This window comes from Hemicordylus capensis, chromosome 6 (assembly GCF_027244095.1).
Source record: "Hemicordylus capensis ecotype Gifberg chromosome 6, rHemCap1.1.pri, whole genome shotgun sequence".
Classification (NCBI taxonomy): Eukaryota; Metazoa; Chordata; class Lepidosauria; order Squamata; family Cordylidae; genus Hemicordylus; species Hemicordylus capensis.
This window is the reverse complement of record NC_069662.1, coordinates 94,658,152-94,674,224: the sequence shown is the minus strand read 5'-3', so window position 1 is coordinate 94,674,224 and position 16,073 is coordinate 94,658,152. Positions and strand designations below refer to the sequence as shown.

Here is a 16,073-nt window from a genome sequence, read left to right as displayed (position 1 = left end):
GCTGTGCTATGATAGCATGAGCATTAAGCAAATGGAGCGTTGCATATAAAAGAGCAAAGTGAATCTCAACATGATAATAGCTAACTTGCTTCCCCTAAAGCTTCTTGGCTCTTTCCTTTTCTTTTTTTAAATAACAAGGGTAATATAATAAAATGTGTCTGTCTTCTATGCCATGGAGACCTACATCAGCACTGAGAAATGGATATTCCAGGAGATGGCATGGCCTTGTGCCAGCTTCTGCAACCTGAAGATGAACGGAGCTATTATTGAGTCTGTCCATAAGGCTGTAATGCTGATTACACTGATACCCTTCAAGATACTGAAGAGGTAACAGACATCTCATGCTTTTTAATAAGATATAACTTCTTAGTGCTTATGTACCCTTATGCCTGACATAAAAAGCAGCAATACTCATAAGCTATGTTTTTTCCAAACTTGGCCTTTGTATGCACATTTCAACTCTTGTAGTCATCTCTCACACAGATTTTCAAACTTATGTTCACAAGCTGTCGCCATTTCTACATCTAGCATGTATCACAGAAAGAATCCAAGAAATTTACACAACAAAAAGGAAGAATATCACCTCTCTGAAAGTAATTGTCATCAAAATTGGAGAACATCTTTTTTTAAAAAAATCTAGAGCTTTTGTGTTATATCTCAGAAACGTACAGATTAGATAATTAAATAGGATGGGCAGTTTAAATGAGAAAAAAATGAAGTGATTCTACAAAGGGGAAAAATGCATCTTATTTTTCATCAGGAACAAACTTGTGATTTCATTCATTCTCTATATATCCTTAAGACATTGCTTTCAGGAACAACAAATTGTCTCATGAATCAGCATTACTAATTCTTCCATTGTAATTTATATTTTGTAGGAATTGCTACCCAGAATTCATAGTACTAGCAGTAAATGAAAGTTTGATATTCTGGCACACCCTGTATATTTATTAAAGATCAACGCCCTATCACTGCTATTACCCAAACAATGTGGGTAATAATCAAGCCAATTGTCATAGCTTAACTTATTTCAACCAAGCAGTGTCAGTTTATACAAATAAAAGCTCAGTTATGTATGTTTTGGCAGAAGCCTCTAGAAACGAACCTTCAAATATTCTGTGATTTTTTAGTGCCTTTTGAGGAAGTCTCTTTCTAGTTGTCCTGTCAAAAATGGCACTGTACTCACTAAATGCACTTCTGTAGCACAATACTTTGATATGTGATGGCATTCTATTATTCTGTAGTTCCACATTTATGGAAGCAGCTGACCTGATAGCTTTCTTACTTCCCTCTCTTCACCCCCACCTCACTTTCCTTTTGTTTAAATTCAGTGCAAGTTTTGCTGAAAGGGGTTTTTTCCTTCCCCAAAACATCTACTGTTGTCTTATTAACATGAAACAGGAGGAAAATGAAAAGTCAAAAGTTAATAGGAATTATTCATAGGATAGTGATCATAGACTCATTTCTCTACATTAAAATACTTGCAATGATATATTCTTGTTTTTTCCAACTTTTAATTTTTGTCAAAGTCTTTTTCATCCAGTAGGACACTTTTCCTTCTTCTTCTTCTTCTTCTTCTTCCCAATTTAAAGCTACTGTTATCTTTTTCACATTTATTTCTTCTAATTTAGTCATAGAGGATTTTAACTTTTCTGCCTGTTTCAGCTTCACTTCCACATGGGTTTTACCAGCTCTGCATGATTTTCTTGCATTGCCCACCCGCTGCTTGGCCTCAGTCTAGAAAAAGTTAGGTATGTTTATGTCCCATTGTAATCAATAGTACTTAAGTTATGCCATTGATTTCAATGGGCTTTAACCATGACTAATTTTCTCTGGTTTGAGAAACTATATCTGGCTGGTAAATCTAATAACTCCATACCATACTAGGAAAGTGTCCCTTCTTTTCTTCTAAAAGTATACAGGTAGTTTGTATTTATCTGACCTCTTCTGAATTAAGACTTCAATATTTGCTAATCCATGAATACTGCTATTATCAGTTCCTTGTTAACAAACATCCCAACTTTCCTTGTCTTAGTGCTGCATGAATGCAAGCTCTTAGCCTGAATGTGGAAATTGATTCTGTTTTCAGCAGTTAGCATGGTAATATTACCTAGAACATCTAATACAATGCTTTTTTTGCTTTTCAGTCAGTTTGCTCCCAAGAAAACCTTTTTGTGGATAACAGGTAAATATAGATAGATAGATATATATATACATCCTGTTTAATAGCCAGAATTCATATTCTATTTTGAGGGGTGGAATTTGAGAGATTTGAACTGACAGTGTCCCAGTTTAAAATTTATTTATTTAGCAGGGGGAGAGTAACTGGCCCTATCCACCCCCAGCACAGTACCTCCAGGGACTGTTGCTGGTGTCTACCTTACGTTTCTTTTTAGATTGTGAGCCCTTTGGGGACAGGGATCGATCTTATTTATTTATTATTTCTGTGTAAACCTCCCAGAGCGATTTTTGGAAGGGAGGTATAGAAATTAAATAAATAAATAAATAAATAGCATGAAGTACATAAAGACATATGAGCATAACACTGCAGGAAGATGTTTTGCAGACTTTTTGTGTATCATAGTAAAACAAGAGATTATCCAAATAATCTCAAAATAATGGTACACTATCAAGTCACTTCTGATTTGGGTTTTTGCACCTGGTAAATGTATCTGCCTGATTCCTGCTGAGTATCAAAACTGGGGCCCCCAAGGCATTTTAATGCTTGATGTGGAAACATCAGATGGCACCTCCATCTTCACACCAAGTAACATGGAACAATTCAGTTGGAATTGATCCTGTTTAAGTGCCGTTGATATGAAATGATGTGAGGTAGACAGCCCAGGTGGTAGATTTCAGGTGCCATTAAGAGAAGCAGGATAGGAGATAGGCAGAGCTGATCCATGGGACCAGTGGAGCTGCAATAAAGCTCTGGATCAGCTCTCTCTTTCACTCTCGCTCTCTGCTTCTCTTAATGACACCTAAAATCTGCTACCTGTGGTGCAGATTTTACTTCATGGTCATTTTACTTCATTGTAGGACGACCTCTGAGAATCTCAGAGATCTTGAACTGCCAATTCTGCGCTTTCTCAGAATGCTCTTCAGTTGTGGAAAATAGTTATTCTTTCTCTAAATTTATTACTGAAAAATAATGGGGGTGTTAATGTTATCAGAACCTACTCTTATGTCACATTACTGAGTAATGTGCTCCCATAAATGCTTATAGCAAACATGTTGCTACTAATGCAAAAATAGTTTATCTTGGCATAGAATTAAAAAAAATTGACATAGATTTCCATCCCAAGCCCACATCTCAATATTTTTAAAAAAGGGTAATCATGGATCAAAATTATCCTGATAGTCAGTGTATTAAAGTTGTAATGTCTCTTACTGAATATTTTTTAAAGGAATATGATGATTTAAAAATATGGTTATAATAGCAGAAGTATCAACATCTTTAAATATCTTAAAATTTATTTATTTATTTATTTATTTATTTATTTATTTATTTATTTATTTTCTACTTGTTTGCTCCCCCACTCTCCATTTTTACCAGGCTCTTGGAGGACAGCATATGCAATGAGACCCTTAAGAAAAGACAGCTCTTCAGGTATGTATAATGTGTGTCATGAAATACAGTATTTACCTCCAAATATCTCACAATACACCATGCAATGAGTGTGGCGCATTGTGGGATACTCCCATGAGATGGGCTCTTTAGTTGCCCATCTGTGTCTGCTCTGATCGTGTGTTTATCTTTAGGTGCCCATCTGTGTCTGCTCATGATCTTTAGGTGCCCATCTGTGTCTGCTCATGATCGTGTGTTCAAGCAGCCTGGGCGAACACACAATCATGGAGCCGGGATTAAGGGCACACTCAACCTTAACCCTAACAGTCAGGCTATGGAGCTGGGTCTGGCAGCAGGGCAGTGCCAAGCAGATGCGTAACTACGGTAGGGCAGGCAGGGCATGTGCCCTAAGTGGCAGCTGAAGGTGGCGCAAAAGTGCCTGCCATGCCCCGCCCACGCCTGGCGCCCCCTCCAAAACAAACAAACAAAAATTTTCCAATTTTTTTTCCAAATTGAATTGGCGGGCGCCACTGGGTGGCCCGCTGCTCACCCATGGCTGCTGCCACAGCGGGCCACGAGTCACGAGAAAGATCTCCAGTCTGGGTGGGCTGTGCGCGGCTGGGGCGGCTTGTTGGTTGTTGCGGAGGGAGCTCATTGACTGGCAGCACCCCCCTGCTGGCCAGTTCAATGAATCAACGCCGCACCGCACATGCTCCTTGCATGACCATTTGGATCGGGTCTTGGAAGGAGAGAGAGAGCAGCAACTGCTGTGCTGGCCTGGCTATGGGTCAGGCTTTTGCGCTGTGCCTGTGCTGCTCAGTAGACAAAAGTACTGTTTGCTTCCTCATGCGTGTGCCTAACCCATTTACAAGTAAGTAAAGTAAACTACTGCTCTCAAAAATGATCACTGAATCTGCCTTTCGATCGTGTGGTGTGCTTCTTTCTGGACCCCCCCCCCCCGCCTGCAAATGTAAAGACTAAGAGTCCTTGGAGGGTTGGTGGGGTTTTGGCTGGGGTGTGCTGCTTGAATTGGGGTCTGGGGTGAGTGCATCACACACTTAAATTTTTGCCTTTAATTTGGTTGCCTCCCTCCAAACGCAAGCTGAAGTGGGGAGGGGTTTCTTCATTTTCCACAGTGCTCCAGCAAGCAAGACCTCCCTGCCTTGTGTGTGTGTGTTTTGGTGCTACTTAGGGCAGACAAAATCCACGTTAAGTCCTTGTTCTTCATCTTCTGGGTACAGAGCCCTGTGTGTGTGTGTTCCCCCACGTTGCTTCCCCCAGCGCCTTCCTTAGTAAGAAGGGTGCTGCTTTTCACGTTGCTTTCCCCCAGCACCTTCCCTAGCCCTGTGTCTGTGTGTGTATTTTTCCCTCCACTTTGCTTCCCCCAGCGCCTTGCTTAGTAAGAGGGGCGCTGATTCCTTAGCCCTGTGTGTGTGTATTTTTCCCTCCACGTTGCTTCCCCCAACGTGCAAGGAAGGGAGTGGCAACAGCAGTTAGGCTCCTCACCCTGAGCCACCGCACTGGAATGCGGAGAAAGTTTCCTATTTCTGTGCTGCCAACACACAGCAGAGAAAGATGAGCTCACAACTCTTTCCTGCTCTGTCTGCTGTTGTCCCAAACAGAATAAATCCTTCATTCATTCCTCTAGCTAGAGATCTCTAATCCAGAGCTTTTTCTTGGAAAGTCACATTCCTATATTGCAAACCATGAATCAGAGAACCTGATTTCCTCTTCCTTAAATCTCAGATACAGGGCATGAGTGCAAGATAATCAGCTGACTGCTTGGTTGGTGTTCTCTTTCCCTTGCCTGCCTAATGCGTTGAGTGGATTCCAGATTGTATTATTCTTATTGTAGAAATGTCAGTGCTAGAAAACATGCAGTTTTGCAACTTGGCACTGGCTTAGTTTCAAATTTCATGATTTGTTGTAAATGGTGTGTTCTAATAGCAGGGGGAGAGTAACTGGCCCTATCCACCCCCAGTACAGTACTTCCAGTGACTAGTGCTGGTGTCTATCTTATATTTCTTTTTAGACTGTGAGCCCTCTGGGGACAAGGATCGATCTTATTTATTTATTATTACTCTATGTAAACCGCCCTGAGCCATTTTTGGAAGGGTGGTATAGAAATCGAATGAATGAATGAATGAATGAATAAAACTGTGTAAAATATTTTCAAAGAGAAATTGTGAAAGGTGCATTTATTAAGGAGCATTAGAAAACCTTCAGTTCATACTATATAAAGTCAGCATTGAGAGTTTTTTTAAGGTTAGATAATCTTATGATACTTAAGCTTTATGTAACTTTTATGTGTTGTTAGATTTACATAGGTTTTAGGTGGAACAGCTTTGTCTCTTTTACCCGTTGTATGCTTAGAAGCATATTTATTTCTTTGCCCTTGATTTGGGAAGCCCTTCAACTAGAGCAGGGGTTCCCAACCTGTGGCACTCCAGACCTTGCTGAACGACAACTCCCATCATGCCCAGCTACAGTTTTTGTGGCTGAGATTATGGGAGCTGTAGTTCAGCAATGTCTGGAGTACCACAGGTTGGGAACCCCTGAACTATAGTAAAGTTATCTGAAAGATGGGTGTCAGATTGGGGGGGGGGCAATTTCAGTGCTTGCCCTAGGTGCTATTTTCCCTAGATACGCCTCTGGTGCCAAGACCTGTGTGGATTCCAGGGGTTCTCATGGGCAGCTAAGCTCAGGGCTTGGCTACTCATGAGAACACCCTTATTTAATAGAAAATGTCAAGATAAGCCTCAGATGATCCCAAATTAACCAACCTACCACCTTCCTCTCCACTCTAGCATTCATTTACCCTGCCACTGAAGTTTGGCTAATCTTCCAGGAGAGACTTGAGTTCATACTTGGCAGTGTCTCCAAAGTGAAAGAGTTTTGCCATTGTAGAAAACTCTTGATGCATCCAGGCTGTATGGACCTAGGGCACAGATGGTGTACTTTTGAGATTGATGGTTTATGTTGGAGAGCATGACTGGACAAAGGGAAGGAAGTCGTAATTTTTTAAAATGTAACTGCAAAGCACAGTTATATATAAGAAGATCACAGTCATTTCTCCTTGGTCACAGTGAAATTATAGCATCTGCCCACAATTTGATTACTTGATCTTGTCCTCTTCCTTGGTATTCATTTTTTAAATATGTTTAACAATTTTTTTGATACCAGTTGCTTCTTCAGAAATGTCTTAATCACCACTACCACCACAGCATACAAACAGAATATCACACCATCACATATTTCATTCAACCCTCGCGTTGAATAAGAGACAGGTAAATTGGGGAGAGAAGAATGTCCGCCCAGCTTGCAGGCACACTCTGCTCATGACAGAAGTGGACTTCTTCTTTTACTCCCATGGCAGGAAATGGGCAGCTCAGCGCACACAATAGGGATTTACAAACTGGGTTCTTTACGGTCTACAAAAGTTAATGAGGAAGCCCTTGTGCATACAGGAACTTTGTATATCCCCTGGGGTTCCCACATGTGCAAGGAATCTCTGGAACAGGGTTTGTGTTTTTAATAAAAGTAAAAGAAAACTACTTTAAGACTTCTGTGTGTTTTTAAAATACACAAATATATCTATGCACTATATTTCAATTCTGATATATTTATTTATTGGTCAAATATACATAGAGGTCATTCACATAAATGAAAACTGTGTTCCAATCAGGTTTGGGAGCTGTGTTTGCTCCTAATGTTTGATTGTGTGGGTGCACACAAGCAAACATTGGGAGCACACACAGCTCCCAAACAACTAGGTAGGAGGGCAAAGTGATTGTGTGAAAGCAAGGTAGTAATAAAACATACCCAGGTTTTCCTCCTACCTTGCTTCTACACAATCACTTCTCGCTCCTCCTACCTAGTTGTTTGCACCCACACAACCAAAAATTGGGAGCACACACAGCTCCCAAGCCTGGGTGGAACACAGTTTTCGCTTGTGTGAATGACCTCATAGTCTAGTCTGTTCAGGTTTGAGCTGCGTCTTCTGGAAACATTTTTTTTTAAAATTCCTTAAAGTTGCTGTACCTTTGGGATGTCAATATGTACTGTATAAAACTGTGAAGAAGTGGTTGTTATTTAAAGACACACTTGGCCCTATTCTAAGTTCATAAAGTTGTATATAATTTGTATATATGAAATTCAGGCTCCTGCTCTGTGCCTCATGATGAACACTGAAAAATAGAAAAGACATCCAAAATGTGTAGGCCTTAGATGCATGCTGTGAAATATAGTATTTACTGGACATGTCTATTACAAGGTAAAGGGAGTAGTTTTGTTCTGAGATGTAAGGGAAAAGGTTTTGAATAACAACTTGCAAAACATTTCCCCATTTATGGCAGTAAGATATTTATATAATACTATATAGTTTGTTACAATTTCTATTAATCTAGTATCTCCCATAGTTTGCAGATTGTTTCACTACTATTCAAGCAAAGAACCTCTATATTAAGGGGCTCGGAGTAATAATAAATAGATGTTTGGATGCAGGCATCATTGGTACAAGTGTTCCTGCAGGAAGGCATAAGTATGAGTAGCAAGGGAATATTCAAAATTGTATTGAGCACATAGGCCTGGAAAGAGGCAGGCAGGTAATTATGAGAGAAGTGGATAAATGGGCAGGTAATAGAAGGCAAGAGCAGAGGGCAGCTCAAAGTTTAATAAGGAAGGATAATTATAGCAAAGCAGAATTAAGAGGTTTAAAATTACAGCAAAAATCTTATTTGATGGGATATAGAATTAGAGAGATTCAATGAAGGAATCCAAGTGTTCAAAATGGTATGAGAAGTATTGAAGGGAGTTGAAAGGAAATATGTATAAAAGGAGATTATATATAATGTATCATATATATAATATATGAAAGAATCTGAAGGGAAAGATAGTGATCTTATAAACTAGTGATGTGTAACATTCATCTATAAAGATAGAGACTTATTACTGCTGCCCCCCACCCTTTATTTTATCATTAGATTGAATTTGAAAGACAAATGCAGGGTTTCTTGTTGAAACTGATATCACTGAGTGATTACTAGGAGATTAATTGAAGTACAGGTGGCCCTCGTTATCCACAGTTTCGGCACTTGCAGTTTTGCGTATGTGTGATCGGGCAATATATACCTGGCCTCGTTATCTGCAGTACACAGTTTAATGAATGAATGATTAGCTTTATTATGATCATTGATCAGATGTGTATACAAACAAATAATACTACATTTTGATAAGAATTCAATCATACAAAGTACACCAGCATAGAAGCCTCTTTAGCGGCATCTTGAAATTAGGGCTATAAGTTAGCTGTTGGCGGATCTTAACAGCAGTCACACAAAATTTGGCAACATTGTAGGTGATAAAAGGTTTCTTATCTGCAAGAAGGAATGTGGCATAAAATTAAGCAGTTCGGCTGGGAAAGTGTGATAGCAGGGGAGGAAAAAAACTACACCAACCATCATTATAAAAAGGGCAAAACAACAGCACATGGTGGACAGATTGGACCTCACCTGAACCACAAGGGCAAATCTGACTGGCCAAAGGAATGTTCAGAAATCTTCCAGATAAAACTGCTGATGGTAAGGCATCATATCTTGCTCTGAGAAACACCCTGTGATGATTTGGTAGAGAAAGTGACAGTAGGTAGCTAGCAGGTTCCTGATTAAATTCACCAAGGCACCCTCTTATGGTCTTCGAAACAGAGCTTTAATCATTGTGGTGTTCAATGTCCAAGATCCTCTGTGAGGATCTCCTTGAATTGATTGTAATCTAATAATTATTTATTTATTTTGGTCATAGACCAGTAAAATACAATAAAATAAAATAAAAACAGATAAAAACAAAAATAGAAAAACAATAGAAAATTCATTACACCATGTGAGTCCACATTTGACATATTATATAACAAAATTTAGCCACCGTATATACATCAGAATTTAGGTTGGTAAGCAAGTAATTTAAATAAAATTCATCTTGATGACTAGGGAAATTATTCAAGAGCGGGGCTATTAATTTACATCTTACTTCTCTGTAGTGATCACAGTACAACAGGACATGAGCGGTTGTTTCGATATGGCCAGATCCACATGGGCACACTCTAGATACACTTGACGTGCCCGCGAATCTTCCAAATAAGACCGCTGTAGGTAGAGCATTTAGTCGGGCGAGAGTAAGAGCTCGCCTGAATTTTGGTATCAAGATACTGCTTAAATATGGAGCTGGCTTAATCTCAATGTTCTGACGTAATCTAATTATGACAAATATTCATGAGGAAAGCCAAGTGATAGCAATTTGCCCAATAGTGCTTGTGTCCAAGTGGATTGAAACTTATTGGTCAGCATAAGAGGGATGAGCCCCAGAGGGGAGAAATGGATCTTGAGCCAGTAATTGAGGATTAAAATCCATGCTTTTGTTTCCACCCTCTGTAGACCCGTTTCCAACCTCAACACTGCGTTGGAAATACATCGAAGGGCCCTAAATACTGCGCTAATAAACTTAGACTGGATGGTCACCAATGGTCTATAATAAGGGTAGGGGCCCAATTGTGCACCATATAAGAGTTGGGCCAATGATTTAGCAGCAAATAGCTTTAACAGTGCAGGAATAACCTCTCCACTTTTGGAGCAAAAGAATCTTAAATGTTGCTGATGCATGCCATCTGCATACAGCAGGATTGGAATAGCTGTGCCCACAATAGTCAGGAGATGTAACACTGGATCGGAGAGCTTAGGCTAAGGTATTTATGTAAAGATTGAACAGGGAGGGTACCAAAATGCACCCTTGTTTAACTCCTTTGCTGATAGTTATTAGTTGTGAAAGAGAATCTTGAAGGTTACATCTCACTCTTATGCTAGTGTTCTCATAAAGATTCTAGATGAGAAAAAGTAAATGCCTATCGATATTAGTGTCCCTGAGTTTTTCCCAGAGGCATATCCTTGAGATTGAATCAAAGGCTGCTTTAAAATCTACAAAGGCCACATACAAAGAGGATAGGTTTGTTGCTATATTTCTCAGTCAGATTGCATAATACCAGGGCATGGTCCATGGTTGAATGACCTGTTGTAAAACCAGCTTGTTTGTCACCCCAGATACCTTCATTCTCTATCCAATCTTGCAACTTCCAATCTAAATGTGAGTAAAGCTTATTCACAACAGTCAACAGGCTAATAGGGCGATAATTGGCAGGATCACATCTATCCCCTTAAAAAAAATAAATATGGCTACTATTATGGCTATGCCCCAGTCTTCAGGAATGTACCCAGTTTAATCTATACATGTGAAGAGAGCTGCCAGCACAGGAATCCACCATTCCGCATTAAACTTAATCATTTCAGGAGAGATGCAATCACAGTCTGAGGCCTTCCCGACTTTTAATGAATCAATAAGCTTCTCGACTTCGGCTACTAAAACATATGGCCATTCAGGAAGTGGATCATTTTTTAAATCTAATGGGACTGGTTCCTCTTCCTGAACTGCATGAAGAGCTCTAAAATGTGATTCCCATATCTCCATAGGGAGCTGGCTGGTCAAATGGGAGGGGTAATGGTCCGAGCAGCCATCCCCTCTCTGACCGTAGTAATCAGCCGCTGCCAGGACAACCTTTGAGGCTCTCTTTTCTTAACTTTGAGCAGAGATTTATATTGTTTTTTCAGGCCTAGTAATGTTGAAGGAGTTGTACATTGAGGGTCTTGTTGGTATAATTTATAATGTGTCACTTACTCCTTCTTGGCAGCTATACACTCCGGGTCATACAAACCTCTAGTCTAGACCTACCTGTTGGCTGGGAGTTATAATTAGTTCTTTCCCGTGCAAGATGATCTCGTATCATATGAATGAGTGTCCCATAGTGTCCCAGACATATACAAGTCTGATCTCTCCCTTTATTAACTCATCGTGGAGTCTCATCATGTCATCTGTGTTTAACAAAATATCCATAACTTGAGCCCATCTCTCATCCCACTTAATCTGTACTTCCCCAGCCACCACTTCCAAAGCAAAACTGAATTTATCCTTAGAATGAGATGTCCCAGTGGGCAAATTAGTCCTTAAAAATCCATGGGAGATTATTGCTATCAGGGCAAGAGTCAACCGCCATTTGAACAGCACAACTGACCAGGTTACGGAATGTGAGCCAGTAATCCACGGTTGACATCCTGTTCCCGGACCATTAGGTCATGGTTTCATGTATCTGCAGTTTTCGGCAGCACAGTTCTGCCCTTACATGGTCGTGCTCTTTTTGCTTGTGCTCATAGGTTGTGAGAGAAGTTTGGAAGACGATGGTGGAGTGCTTTGGTCTTCATGTTTAGAGTTTGTTGTACTTTTAAAAGCCAGCTTCAGCTGTCTGTTTCAGTTTCACAGCAATATTTGCAAAAATGAATCATTTGTTTTTGTGTTTCTTTGGTTATTTAGGGGTAACAGAGATGGCACAGGACAGGCATCTGGTAGTCGGCAAAGCAGTACAGACAATGAATTAAAATGGACAGACTACCAGAGGCCATGGAGCAGCACAGACTCAGACAGCTCTAATCGTAATTTGAAGCCAGCCATAACGAAGACAGAAAGTTTTGGAGGAATAACTGTTCTCACAAGAGGAGATAGCTCATCAAGCAACAGGAGTACCGGCAAACTGTCTAAAACAGGTAGCTAGTACTGTATTGGGTTTGTCATATAATTCCCTACTTAGCATGAGTATTATGCACATGAGCCTGGCTGCAGGCAACAGACTGTGCAGTATATCACAAGTGCCACATGCCTCATATCCATTCATGGCTTTAATGATGCTATAGCATTCTGCAGGGTAAAAAATCTGGCCGTAGTTGAATCAGGAATGTATATTTCATCTGGCACAATGGTATCAGAATATATATTCCATATATTTGCTTTCCGTGTACAATTCTGTATGGGGGAAAGTTGTATTTATTTCAGACATCTTTCTCTATGCAAACCCCAACAGTCTGCTTAGCCAGGGCTAGCCATGCCTACAAATGAGGTGTGGTGACACAGCCACCTTCATAATAATGGGGAATTTCAGCAGCCCCATAACTCCACTTGAGGGGCACCAGGGTGACCTAGAGCGGGGTGTGGTGTAGTACACATAGGGTGCCAACCACCCCCAAAACAACAAGCCCATGGGGCACTGGGTTTTGTTGTTTCTGAGGTGTTCTTCTGAGAGTAGATTCTATGGTAGGAAATGAGAGTGGATTCAAAGACAAACATGGGCTTGTGGGTTTGTGGGTGGTTGGCATCCTATGTGCACTACACCACCACTCACTCTGGGCCACCCTGGAGCCCCACAATTTGAGTTATGGGGCTGTTGAAATTCCCCATTATTACCTATGGGGTAAAAGCTTCAACTTCAGAAATTCTATTAAAAAATCACCCCATTCACCAATTTCTTTGAAATCAGGGTGGTAGCAGGTACCATTGGGGCACTACCACTTGACCCACTCTTCTGCCCCTGAAACCTCTTTTCTGCCCCAAATCTGCCCCAAAGACATGCCAAATTCAAAAAAAGTTGGGAAAGCGCGGGAGGGGTAAGTAAACTCTCCCCTGCCCTTAATGGAACCCCCCACCCCAATCCTTCCGAACCGAACCGCCCCGTGTCCGGACCGGTCCAGAGGCCTGTAGAATGGCCTCTGGATCGGTCTGGGCACATCACTAGCATTCAGTGCCTTGTTGCTACCAGATATCCAAAGCCATCTGTGCTAATTTAAGTAAGTATCCTATAGCCATCAATAGTTGAGAATCCCTCAACTATTCACTATGCAAAAGACTAGGGGAAAAGTAATCTCTTCATATGATGGCCTTGGCATTATTATTAATTTATATCCAACCTGATCAATAATTCTCCAAGTGGCTTAAAACTAAATAAGGATCCCATAAAAACACAGATACTATAGTGTGCAAACATATTAAACCAAGTTAAACTGCCAGTCATACTACATTAAAACTTTAAGGTGCCTGTCATGCTACCTCCAGTTCTTCTAAAAACCAAAGTTATTAACCATTCTCTCCGAACCTGAAGTGGCAAAATGCACAGATTTTGTATGCAGAGGACAGAAAGCCAACAACTGTGGAATAGGGTGAATAGAAGTGGCTCTGCATTGACTTTGGTTGTACTCAAGGAGCAAGCATATCCATCAAGTGCCATGACTGAATAATAACAGTTGTGAGGGGAGAGAAGGAATAAACTCTATGCACCTGTTCCTTCCTCCCACCCCCTTCAGTCTCTCAGAACTCACCCCTCAGTCTTTTGGCTTTCCAGTCAATTAGGGATGTGCATGGATGACGATTCGTGCACCGATTTGAAGGGTCAGTACAGGCACATTTAAGAGCGAGAAGAGCAGGTCTGGCTTCTCCACTGCTCGCCATGCTCCCCAGCACCCCTTGTGCAGCAGCAGCACATACAGTCTCCAAGCATGCATGGCTGCCATTTGTGTGGTCAGGTTGCTGACCACACAAACCACCTCCAAGCTTGTTCAGAGGCCATGTGTGTGTTGCCACCACCACACAAGGGGTGCTGGGGAACGCAACACCACAGCAGGAAGCTGCAGTGAGCAGAGGAGGAGCAGGTACAGACCTGCTCTCCTCACTCTTAAAGGTGCTCTAACTGACCCTTCGAATCAGTGCATAATTCATGCACATCCGTACAGTCAGTATGCATGAAAGAGATGGATCATAATCAAATCTTTTTATATGAAAACTTACATAACATGTTTTGTGCTGAAACCAAGTACCATGAATCCCCCCCCTCTGAAGAGCTGCAATTATTAGGGGTTATCCTCCGTATATATTCAACTAACCTCTAATCACCTACAAATGAAATCTCTTATGACACATTTAAAACCACTTCAGTTATAGTAAAATATCATGTTCAGAGCAGAGTGATTAGAAATTTTGAGTGCTCTGGGTATTTTTGTTTGTTTGGCTGTTTGTTTAATCTGTATGATTTTGAAAGCTTTCAAGACCTAGGAAAGGAAAAAGGCTGCAGGAACTCAATAAATGAAAAGTGCATGGGAAGAGGGAAGAGTGAGACTGATTGTCAAAACAAACTTATACTTTCCAACACCAGAACATAAAGTGAAGTTGTCAGTCAGCCTGAGGAAGTCAGAAGAAATAAGGCTGTGGGGAAAAGATTCAGAAGCGATTACCAGCTGAGAAAAAAGATTAGTCAAAGTAATCAAAAATATGCACCCTCCTCAACTTGTACTTTGTGCTCCAGGTGTTGCAATTTTATACCATTTCTGCAGGTGGTAGCATATGTTTCTTGTGCTTGTTGGGTGGGTGGGGGGGATATAGGGCACAGTTCAGAGCTTTCGTTTTTTCCTTACGTATACTGAATTCATTTAAAAAAGAAAGATTAGATAGATTAATCTATCTGGCCTTCCACTGCTCTTAAATTGTTAAAGAGTCTTTGATGTTTGTGAACCGCCCTATTTTGTAAGGGCGGTCTAAAAGTCGAACAAATAAATAAATAAATAATGATGGATAAGGAATCTCCCTGATTAGAGGCAGTATACCTCTGAACATCAGAAACTCAGGACAAGCTGTGGATAGCTGTCCCCTTCGTATCCTGCTTGTGAGCTCCACAGAGGCATCTGTTTGGGCTCTTGGAAACAAGGTGAGAGACTAGATGAATGTTTTTGATGTGACCAACCAAGAACATTTCTGACCACGAAAATCGATTTATTACACATCCTTGATATTAACATTGAAATTAATGGGACTTAAGTTAGTCATAACTAACTTGTCTGATTTATTTCATTGGTGCTTAGTCATGACTAACTTAGTCTGGATGCAACCCATAGGATATAATAAATTATGTCAATAAGAAAACCTGCCCTTGAGAAAACATAATAGATTTCATCACTCATAGTAGGACCAAAATTGTGTTCAGTGTGATCGTGAATTATGCCTAGTTTTGTGGTGGCTGACATGACTCTAGCAGAATTAATTGATTTTCTTGATATCATTTGAATCTAACACAGAAGTGCCAAGTCATAACCAGTTTAAAACATCTCTAAATGGTCATAGAGCTACATTATCAGCAGACTCACATGATTTATCTACTGCTGGACTTCATCACTTTAGACTGCAGGTGAGATAGGGGACTGAATGTTTGTCTCACTATAAAATGAGTCCCATTCTAGGCTAACTACTTTTGTATGCACAGAGAACTCTTAACATGGGGAAACATTCAAACATACAATTCTTTCACCTGCAGCCTTCTATAATACAAATGCAGAAGCAGATATATCACACAACTACTAATCATGTGTCGTAACTGTGAGATTGAAGGATGAATGAAAAAAATTCTGCTGATTAGATTAGTTTTCTCCCAAAACATAGCTATGGAAACTAGTATACCTCATCCATATTAGCCTTTATACATCAAATATTTTGACGCAGACTTCAGCTTATGTAGATAATCTATGCTGTTATAGGTAGTCTAACTCAGATAGTCTATGCTAACATTTTAAAGAGGAAAAAGCATTCCATGGTTAAT

The 16,073-nt window shown here is 40.4% G+C and overlaps 1 protein-coding gene across 21 annotated transcripts in view; it reads left to right on the top strand.

The window, feature by feature from the left end:
• ARPP21 (cAMP regulated phosphoprotein 21) overlaps positions 1-16,073 on the top strand; it is a 381,834-nt gene that overhangs the window by 267,233 nt on the left and 98,528 nt on the right. For 17 of the 21 annotated variants that reach the window (XR_008309905.1, XM_053262075.1, XM_053262076.1 and 14 more), the window contains 3 exons: positions 2,148-2,185; positions 3,557-3,610; positions 11,978-12,210. Coding sequence is in view for 20 of the 21 variants with exons in the window: in XM_053262075.1 (XP_053118050.1) it covers positions 2,148-2,185; positions 3,557-3,610; positions 11,978-12,210 (325 nt within the window). In the remaining variant the exon portion in view is untranslated. The remainder of the gene's footprint in view (positions 1-2,147; positions 2,186-3,556; positions 3,611-11,977; positions 12,211-16,073) is intronic. The other 4 variants (XM_053262080.1, XM_053262082.1, XM_053262084.1 and 1 more) reach the window with 3 other exon arrangements.